Source organism: Crassostrea angulata, chromosome 1 (genome assembly GCF_025612915.1).
Source record: "Crassostrea angulata isolate pt1a10 chromosome 1, ASM2561291v2, whole genome shotgun sequence".
In the NCBI taxonomy this organism is placed as follows: Eukaryota; Metazoa; Mollusca; class Bivalvia; order Ostreida; family Ostreidae; genus Magallana; species Magallana angulata.
In genome coordinates, this window is record NC_069111.1 from 10,906,114 (window position 1) to 10,917,149 (window position 11,036).

Consider the following 11,036-nt stretch of genomic DNA (forward strand, 5'->3'; position numbering starts at 1 on the left):
TTATAAGATTATCCTTGTACATGTATCTGCAAACAAATTCCTCACACATTGGATTAATGTAAATTTGACAATGTACCTGGTGACCAGTTCAAGAGGTTGAGGGTGCAAGAAGCTACACATGGATTACGGGTATATATATCTGAGGTGTGTTCAACAGGGCAAGTGCTTGCGAGCGCTTGCTAAACTTTGTTTTGCAGGTATAGAGACTTTTGGCAAGGGCCTGAGTAACTGCTCTGATGAACACGCCTCTGGCTTCATAAATATTAACAATTTTGGTTTTTACATGTACCTTTCAAAATATATAGAGAGTGACTTATTTAATTACATATATACATCTACATGTAACTTTTGAATTGAAACATATTGTGAAACATATCACGAATGATCTTTTTCCCAATGTGTCCAATGTACCGTAATAGGCTTGTATCACTAGAAAGGACAGAACAAAGGTGATTAAGATAACCAAGTTTTATTTCACAATTTTTTAATTTTTGTCCAACACTTTTAAAATGTCTGAAATATACCCATTGCTATGAATTCATAATATAGTTATTTCACATAAATGTAACTTGGGTATTTCAGGTATTATTTTCAATCAGTGTCCATGGTTTCTTCTTTTTTCTCTCCCTTATCATCCTTCTTTTTCTGCTGTTCCTGCATAGCCTTCACAAATGCATCAAGATCTGTTGAAGAAAGAACATCCATAATTATCAAAACAAACTTTGCATTTATTGGGGGGGGGGGGGGTATTGATCAACATTTTATTAATAGGATCACTGAAGCATGACTGACCTCCCTCGGCAGCAGCATTAGCTACGTCCTCTCCTAGGTCAAACTGTGACATCAGGGGGCCCAACTGACCAGACTGCAAGGCAGCACTGAACGATGACAGTGCCTGTAAACAAAATTAAAACAGTAAGGTCTCCACTGCATTCAGTATCTACACATACTTAATTTACATATACCAGTAATTGTAGCAACATTGAAAATCTTTGTTAAAAGTTCAGAGTTTGGCACTGAACATCAGTTTTCAAAGCAAGTGCAAAAGCTCACAGGCTAACAGGTAAGTGAAGAAAAGAAGAATCAAATGATTAGCATGTAAATTAAGAAATCTTTGTGGGTTATGTGTTATTTCTTCATTAATCTTTGCAAAGGGATTTGTGAGCAATTGGCTGCTTAAGTTTTGTGCATAATACTAGATATAAAACTAGTTACCAGGTAATATCAACAAATTGAAAAATATAACTACAAGTATTGCTATATGACATCAATCTCTGCCTAAAGTAAACCTTGTTAATTGTTGCATTTTTATGTACCGTAACTTTGACTAAATAAAATAGAAGCGTTACATTTGCTTTTTGCTCATCTCAACATTATTACAATATATCAGAAATACACATACTTGTATTTCAAGAGAAAGTACAGAGCATTTAAATTTTTATCTTAACATCTGCTGGAATATACAGGTATGTGAGCATGTGTGGTTTGAAAGGCAGAGAGGTTTTCTAACTAGAATGTCTGAGAACACGTAGTCCTTTACCTGCTGGAACTGTGGGGATTGCACAGTGTTACGTAGCTCTCCCTCAGTTTTGGGGAGGGACTCGCCCTCGGGCAGGAACTTGATCAGTCTCTCCTGAACGTCCTTGTTGGCCAGTATGGGGATCATCGACTCAGGATTCAGAGCATTCACCAGGTCAATCTCTACAAGGGATCAATGCAACATCAGTAACTGCACATATGGACTGTCAGTCTACCACTTTGTTAGGTAGGAGAGTTATGAAATAATTTTGCTTACAACTTACTATAATTTCAATTTATAATTTTAGGACTGATATCCCTTTTGAGTAGCCTGAATTTTTTTCATTGTCAACAAAAATTGTTTTAACATTATTGGGTAGTATACAGTAATAAAGATCATATTTTGTAGTACTTACGGTCTTTGGAAGGTCCTGATGGAACTGAAAATAAAATCAAACTTAATGTATTAAAAGCAAAAAATCTGCTTTAAACTGTGTAAAATATCAAAGACATAACTTATTGGCTGTTTAGATGGAAAAAAAACAACAAAATTCCATTTCCTTAGTCCAAATGTTATGTTCAGCTATTGAAGATAAATAATTCCCCTTGATTGGAGCACTTAGGGGATAGATACAAGAAGTAAACAATAGTCATGAACATTCTGAGCAATCATTACTGACCATTCATGGTAGACAGGATGTTCTGTAGGTCACTCAGACGGATGGCCTGCCGCGGGGTAGTGGTCCCCGCTGCAGGGGGCTGGGATGCAGTTGTTGTGGGTGTCTGGGAGGGTAAGGCCGCTGCAGTCACCGGTCTCTGGGAGGTTTCTGATGTCCCGCCACTCCCTCTCGTTCCCGGGGATGACTGCACTCTCATAGGCCTAAAAACACATCATTATTCCATAAATATGAGGTGTTCACATAAATTGTAACATTCATCCAAAGACATGATGGCATGTTATATGTAGTAAATTTTTAAAAAATATTGATTTATATTTTGTTGAAGATAAGAAAAGCAATGGATTCATTCTAAAATGTTCTGAACCACAGACTGAACTTTGTATATCATTTTCTGATATGGTAGACTGAGTATACACACAGTAAATATCTTTTATTTTTGATATGGTAGACATACCCCATTTAATACTTACGGTTCTGATGCAGTTGACTGGGCACTGCTTGGTCTTCCTCCCATCAGGGCAGACAGACCCCCACCTGGTCCTCCCATTCCGATACCACCTACAGGTACAAACACATGCTAGGTACTCAAACAGTGACAGCACATCAAGTTAATGATAAGTAATAAAATCATGTAAAAATAATCAAATAGCAAACTCAAAATCAAGTTGATGAGAGAAAATATTATCCTTGAAGGTTTCTCACCAATAAGCTGCATAAACTGTTGCTGACTCATTCCTCCAAGGATGTTCTGTAAATCCTGGTCACCTGGAGAGAAAAAATTCATGTAAAACAGATTCTCCAATCATCTCTCATTGTATAAATACTTCTTAAATATCAAGTGTTTTCATTAAACCTGTACAAAATAATTGACAAATGGAAACCCTGTCTTGAAGTGAGTCTAAAACTGCCTACCCAGTCCACTGAGCTCTGAGGGGAGCCCTGAGGCTAGTCCGCCTCCTCTACTGGAACCAGGGGTTGGGGGGTTGTTCAGGCTGTCATTGACCTTCTTACAGAACTCCTCATCCTTGTCAGTCTTCGGTTCCTGAAAGAAATAATATGCATTGATTTCAATAATTCTAAAGTAAAGAGCTCCTGAATTACTTATTAGTCACCTACCGGTTTCACCGGAGGGGACTATAGCTTTCCTCTGCGTCCGTCTGTCCATCTGTCTGTCCCACTTCAGTTTTCCACACTTTTTTCTTTATGCATTTGAGGAATAATATGAAACTTGCTGAACAGCTTCAAAATGTCAAACTACAGATCAAGTTTACACTTTTGTAGCGTTTGATTGACATATTTTCGAGAAAACTAATTTTTTATATTCCAATTTTTCAATGTTCGGGTTCGTTATCGGGTTCGGTGTGTACTGAATAAACGAGGCCAGTGTGTAGTCAGTAATAATATCGTGCGTTACTTGTACCATTCCTTTTATCATTTCTAACAAACAAATAATTTCTGTAAAATAGTGTCAAACATTGTATTGTAAATTTAATCGGCAGGGTTTTTTTTTGTATTATTACAATCGGGTTCGTTGTCGGGTTGGGCTGTTTAACTGTTTGGTTTGATTCGGGGTACAGAAGACGGTAAGAAATGATATTGTGCATATCAGTGCATTGTTTTCACAAATTTTTAAAAGTGAATACAGAATAGACTTGGCGAAATTACAGGAGATGAAATAAAGAGTATTATTTTACCTATTTTGTATATAATTTCTATATCAGCTATACAATTTTAATTTCCTCTGTTCTTTTATCTCTGATTAAAGCATGACATCTCGTTTACATAGCTCTGAAATAGTTGTGTGCATGGAAGCTTTCATAGAATAATACACACAGGTAGGGGACGTGTATTGCTTATGCAATACTCTCAGAATGCTTGTTTGAAGAGACTTTTAGAACACCATATTTAAGTTTTCAATCTGCTAAAATATAACAGCATTAGATTGTGAATTAGTTTTGTATTCTATTGGTCAGTGAACCAGATCTTTACTCACCTGCATCCAGAAGAAGAATTTCCGTGCAGGCGACTTGAACTTTAGTACATAGACTCGCCCAGTGGTGCATTGTGGTACAAGTTTAAATTCTGTGTCCTCTGGAAATATGATTAAATCCTGCAAAAAGAAAAACAAAACAATACATGAGTTTAAAAAGCAGCTATAGTCTGTCCCAAGTTATTGCTTCCATCGCTTTTTGATGATTTTTAATAAAATTACACATTCATGTGAAAGAAATACAGTTGAAATCGTTAAAAGGGAATATATAAAAGATATCTTCATTGAACAATTATCCCTTTTCACTCCTAAAATTTCACAGGAACGAAAACAATTCTCTTACAGAGATTTATAATGGGAAATGTTTACATCTTTTCTCCATTCGGAAGTACTCGGGATACCTTGCGCAATTTTTTAACGTTATTATCCGGGCTTATTAATGGCTGATGCAATGCAAAATCTCCACATAGACTTTCAATTTTGGGATGTGTATTGAAACCTGAAGCGGTAGAGGGGGCGTTTCAAAACAGATAATCTGGACATTTTACATATTAGTGAATGAACGCAGTTTGAGCTCAACGGTATTTACTATTATTGAAATATCAAGCAAAAAGTGGTGGAAGCAAAAACTCGGATGGAGTATACAAAATCAAGTAAATCAAAGGACCAAGTTAACCATGTAACCCGACAAGGAATTTATCAAACTCCAAAATCTTATCTCTCACCTTCGAGTTTTGCTGAGAAATTTTAATTAAAATTCATCTTATTTCCATAAATTGGGTACAACACCATTATATAGCTTACTGCTAATTGGTAGCAAACCATCATCTCATTTCCATAATAAAGAAAGAAATATTCTATTCATATTAGTTTACCTTAATCTAACACTAGCGTTATTCGCGTGACAATTATTCCTGCAGATACTCTTGCATTTACACTTTATAATAAATTTGTTGATTTGAAAGTTAGGAAGTTAAAAATATACGACAGAGGAAATTCGGTATGATGACAAATCAAAAATGCTTACATCCTCAACGGTTCCGTTCGTACGGTCTTTCCAACAGAAGTGCATCAGAGCATCGTCCGACTGGTAGACGTATACCATTCCCTTCCTCTTGTCAGGATGGACCATTTTACCCTTCATAAACATTTTACCGGCCCTGAATTCGACCAGATTTTTACTCTGGGAACGCCCGGTACTGCCAAACAATGCTCCTGAAGCCATTTTTTCTTCGAACAGTGAAGAAGGGTCAAGTTAGAGAGTTTCCGATCTTTATTTTTTTTTTGTTAACTTGTACCAATAACGATTCGCGGCGCTATTTTAAAAATTATTTTTTTGAGAGCTGAGTAGTTACGATTGGGAGTTGCACTACAATATACGTATTTAATTATTTTTTAAAATCCAATGAAAAGTTTGCGTTTGTAAAGTATTGATACTATAGTTGACTTTAGGGATTTATTTACATTTTCACTGCAAGTCGTTTTAAAAGATAATAAGAGACGCCAGCTAGAGGTCCAAATTTTTATATATAAATTCTTGTACATATATACTTAGTACATGAGTCTTCAACCCAAAACTAAACGACAAATGGCATTAAATTGTTTATGAGTCAAGTTTTGGATGACTTCATCAAAGCTGTGTGTTCTCTCCTTGTCACATGCTAACTGATTCAGCATCCAAATTCCTCACAGTTGTTTAGAGCAATTAAGAGTTCCCAGCAATTAAGAGTCCGAATGAAGTTCTAATATTAGAAGATTTTCTATGGTGTCATACTTTTTTCATGTATTTGTTGTCCGTGTGGGCGTTCCCTTAGTCAACTAGCAACTAGCTCTTAATCACATTCTTTTATACTTTCTTTAAGCCCAACTTTTATTGGAATTGAGACAGAAATATGGAATGGTGGGTTAACCCAGTCACAAACAGTTCAATTACGCAACGATTCTGCTTAGTTAAGCAGTTAACTTTTTTGCATAACTGACCTTTTTATGAAGAACTGTAAAAACATATCTACCTGTACAATAAGAGACAAGACATTGCATACTCATTAACTATATAAAATCTTGATTTTTCAACGTGCATGCAGCCTCAGCGATGCGAAAACGTGCAACCTGTTAACATATTAAATTTAAAACTCAGCTTCTTTTTTTTACACATTCCAATTCTTCTCTCTGAATATACCAATTTAAGGACTAGGGAATCATTCTTTGACTTTTATGAGGTAATCATTACAGTCGGAACCTTGATCAAATCCACACAAAAAAAAAGCCAAAGAAAACGTATTTGAAATATTTTAAAGCTCCAAATGTTGAACAGATTGTAAGTGCAGTACGAATAAATAATGTCCCCCGAGAAGAGTTTGAGTGTTTGAAACAATTTTTGACCATATAAACAACTACATTAAAAGTTTTTCTTTATGAGACCTCATTTCACGAAGAGGACTCTTAACCCTCCCCCAAAAAGTACTTATGATCTTTTCAACAGTAAATGTTGATCACGATCACATGTGTCGGTCAATTATCAGCTTATATTTGTTTTGTTAAAAAAAATCTTGAATCGCATCTGTCCTCCTATTTAGAGTTTTAGAAAGAGACCCGCTCTTTCCATATTTTAAGCATTCGCATGTTACAAAAGTATAATAAAAATAACCAATATCATTTATTCACATTTATTCGAATATCACGAAAAGTAAGTTGATGTTGACACCCATTAAGACAACAAAATACAATATACATCCGAAATGTAACTGTTTGCAGTCTATATAGGCCATGTTTACACCAATCACATAGACATATTTGAAAGTTATGTAAATGGGGGTGGGGGGGGGGGGCTACTTAAAGCCATTTGCCATGCAAAAAATTAAAATGAATAAACAAAACAAACTACATGTACTTCACCTAGCCTCAAATAATTTTTAATCCGTCGTTGTGGTGGGGGGGGGGGGGGCTCCCAAGACGCCCCCCCCCCCCCCCCCTTTGTCACGTTTCTAAAAAAATAAAGTGCTGTCATTTCAAATCAATTCTAAAATTTTAATCAGTCCTCGATTGTTTTGTTCAGGTATTGCCGCTAGCTGCTGCAGGTTACTGAGTGTGTGGCCACTGGGTTGTGAGATGTCAGGACAGCTCTCAATGTGTTCTTGAGACAATAATCAATGGTAGAAAGACACACCCTATTTGGCAGAAATGTCGAAAAGAATCAACATGCCATCATAACACGATCCCGAACCATTAGAGACGTTGGTGATTTTATTTTTCTTTGTGTCTTTTTATTTATTTATTTATTTATTTATTTGTTTGTTTTTTAATTGCTTCTTCAGCTTGATAAGTACATGTGCATACATTACAAGACTATATAATGTCTTAAATTTAATTGGTATGGTTGTATGTATTTTTAATTATATAAATTGTAGGTCAGTTAACCACTTCCTCTGTCCGCGTGACCTCGTGTGACGACGGCTGGGTCTCCACAGTGGACGCCCGGAGTCGGCGGGAATTATCCCCTGTCGAGTGGTGATTGGGTTTCCGGAGAAAGATGGCGGCAAATACCCGCTCCCTGACTTTGTCAGTCAGCGCACAGTACAGGATAAAGTTGGCAAAACCTTGGGAACTATCTCCGACTCCCTGAAAAAACAACAGCATTTCGTCATTAGCTGGAGTGTAAAGTGATGTCAACCATATTTGTTCATTAAAGTAAATGAGCTTATGACAAATGGTACATGGTGAGTTACAGTACTGTGTGTAATTCATTATTTTTATGCCACTCGTTTCTCATGTAAATCTGTTTCATACAGAAAATACATCAATTATACACATTTCATACAACCATCTGTTGCTATGGCACAATATGTTTAGGTACTCGACGCATTTTCAAGAATCCTCGATCGGGCGCTAAATTCTCGACGTATAACTGCTTTATACTATAAAATCGTTTAATACAGGTTATATGCGTTCTACATAAAACCTAACATGGAGAATAGAGTACATGTATATTGACAGTAGTTCAATCTAATTTCAAAGGTATTTACATGTCGTAATTTAGACATTTGCTAATGACGACCAAAACATATATTTTCAATGCTAGTGCAAGTATCTGCTCAACAACGTTTAGCTTGGACGCCTAATCTACGTCGACATCGTAATGACGCCATCTTACCCGCTGGGTTACTACTTGACGTTACAGCATTTACAACTTCTAAAATATAATTAGTCTTTGGTAAAACGGGTTCTTCAGAAATAAGTATTTTGTGTCACTAAGTCTATGTAAAAGAAGATGGGTTTTGATCAAAACTCTGTATTTGTTTTGGCAAGATGTCTGGCATTTTACACATGTATATAGACAACGAACTTGAAGATAAGTTTAAAGTAGCTGACCTGTAGGTAAGAGATCCAGGGGGCGTCGTAGTGAGCCAGGCTCCCCAGGAGGAAGCGGAGAGTACCCCACACCCGCAGGACGATGAACACTACGGGGACAAAGGTCAACTTCAGATTGGCTTCCTGTAACGCAGCCTTTCTGGACTTCTTCTTACTCACCGCCAAGCTTTTGTTTGCCTAGAAATTATACATTGTACATAAAGATTATTTTGTGTCCCTTCGAGAACCTTTCACGTATTAGAAAACAGATAATTTACCAATATCCACCTATTTAGACCTTTTCTTGATACGCACACAGACGAACACCATCGGTAGCAAACGGCACGGTAGCTCTGTTTTACGGTGGTCTCTTCGTGCACAGGCAACTGGCGTAATATATTTTTCTCATATTAAAGATATATAAAATACATGGTTACTATCTTGAAATATAAGCTTTATTTGGGCGAAGGTAAGAAAACGTGACAGAGCACGAGGCTTGCCAATCCTTCTTCAGGTTTTCGACTCGAGCCCAAATATCGCTTTTACTTCAAGGCAGTTGTCATCTATTTTGTTTATCCTGCAACAAAATATCACATTTTGCGCCTAAAATGAGCTTTATTCGACAAATTTCGTTGCAATTTTGCAGTTGAAACTATGACGCCATGGCGTAAACGAAGCAAGAAAGATGGCGTACGTCACGAGGCTTGACCGAATATAGCTTTGGTTTATTGGGTTACCTTTATTCGGTCAGTGCAAGGGGTAGTTGCAGGATAAATACTCTCTACCTAATAAAGCAGTGTACACAACAGGCACGTAGCATCATTTTAGAAAGGGGGGGGGGGGGCAGACTCGTCCAAAAAATCTTGACAAGCAAAAAAAAAAAGGAAATTGGAATTTCCCAAAATCTTCAAATCTTCAAAATCCTAAACCGGGGGGGGGGGGGGGGGGGGGGGGGGGGGGGGCTGGCGTAGTATATAACTTCAATTTCCAAAAATTGGGGGGAGGGAGCCAACTCCATGATAATTTAAATTTTTAAATGTCAATTTTAAAAAATTTGTTGTTGCGAGATAAAGTGATGCTACGTGCCTGCACAAAGTGTTTTATTAAGTGAGGGCATATTTTTTATTATGAGTAAAATATATAACGTCAGGTGCTTGTGTTGTTGCGATACCTAAGAACGAACGGATATGGAAATGAATATTTCCGGAACTCATAGTCTGAGCAGAGCGGACAAAAAACAATGGATGACCAAGCCCAATCCCTAGTGACCAGAGAACAAGGCCATTTACAACATGTAGCAAGTCGTCGACTTACATGTTTGAACAGGAAGCCCCTGACGACAGAGTACATGACGATGGTCAGTAGATAGGTGGACATCTCCCACGCCTTCCCTGTGAAGAACTGCCAGAACAGAATGGCCGGAGTGTCCGGGTCGATCCAGCACCAACTGGCGATGTTCTTGTCGTAGCCGATCACACCCAGCGAAAGAGTCACTACAGCCACCAAACCTGGAAGAGGAATCAACGAGTCAGTACAACTCGACCATCCGCATTATGTCAATTTCCAATAAATACTTTTGCATGTTTCTTAACGGTCATCTTGATAATTGCGATGATAAAGAAGATGACACGGAATTATGTAGAATAAAAGACATATTGCTATCTGAAATGTATTAAAAAGGAACTACATGTACCATTAAACCTGATTCACAAAATTAAGCAGATTGGTTGAAAATAAGTACATGGTAATGTTGACCATTATTCATTTATCAAAGGATAATGATTCACTCAAAGATCCATGCAACTTTTGTAAATAGAATTAACCTGGAATTGGCCATGCAATAATGTAGAAAACTTTCATATATCTCCGTGCAAAAGAGGGCATATTCCAGATGATGCTTTTAAGTAAGCTCACACCGATTATGACCATCCATAGGAAAGAACTGATGCTGGAGAATATGGTGAGAGACGCGTGTAGACGACAGAACTCCATGCTCTCATACACACTGCAACACGTGGTTCCCGCGCGACACAGCAACCAGACGACACCGAGAATGTTACCGAACGCTGTCAAGGCGTCCATCAGACTTAGATACACCAACAGCTTCCGGCCGCACGTCCGAAGATCCTTAAAGTAAACATAAATGATAATGATTCCGACGCCTCCAAAAATCGACAATGATGAGGAGCACACAGTTAAAATGGCGTATATCTCGTCTCTTGTTGTAAACTGAAAAGTCGTATTCGACATGACTTTCTGGTTTCTCTGTAACATCACACGCCAGAATTCTTGGTATTTTTGGGTACAAAAGAGTTAACTCTTTATATGTCGCTATCAGCCAATGTATTCCCATCATATTATCGTCGGGTTCAAGCACTAGAAAATCACAAAGCGATCAATTATGAATTTCCGAATAATCAAGAAAAAATTAAAAGCACCTTAATACCGCGTGCGTAAAACATCAGTGTTGTCAAGCAGTGGATGGATATGAAGCATACGGA

The 11,036-nt window shown here is 37.4% G+C and overlaps 2 protein-coding genes across 3 annotated transcripts; both read right to left on the reverse strand.

The window, feature by feature from the left end:
• Positions 1-453: 453 nt before the first annotated feature.
• LOC128186958 (proteasomal ubiquitin receptor ADRM1-B-like) lies at positions 454-5,450 on the reverse strand. Its single transcript, XM_052856951.1, has 10 exons — positions 5,216-5,450; positions 4,192-4,308; positions 3,111-3,240; positions 2,901-2,963; positions 2,669-2,756; positions 2,199-2,398; positions 1,935-1,958; positions 1,541-1,701; positions 793-895; positions 454-683 (listed from the first exon to the last, which is right to left on the reverse strand). Exons 1-10 carry the CDS (start codon positions 5,411-5,413, stop codon positions 592-594), a joined length of 1,176 nt encoding a protein of 391 aa, XP_052712911.1. The 5' UTR covers positions 5,414-5,450; the 3' UTR covers positions 454-591.
• A 1,703-nt stretch (positions 5,451-7,153) lies between these two features.
• Positions 7,154-11,036, reverse strand: LOC128186972 (G-protein coupled receptor 157-like). 2 transcript variants are annotated; one of them, XM_052856973.1, is made up of 5 exons: positions 10,359-11,036; positions 9,850-10,043; positions 8,557-8,733; positions 7,606-7,806; positions 7,154-7,355 (listed from the first exon to the last, which is right to left on the reverse strand). In XM_052856973.1, the coding sequence occupies exons 1-5, from the start codon at positions 10,807-10,809 to the stop codon at positions 7,335-7,337; spliced, it is 1,044 nt and encodes a 347-aa protein (XP_052712933.1). In that variant the 5' UTR covers positions 10,810-11,036; the 3' UTR covers positions 7,154-7,334. The 2 variants fall into 2 exon arrangements, with proteins under 2 accessions (XP_052712933.1, XP_052712941.1); XM_052856981.1 differs by having other exon boundaries at positions 7,154-7,806.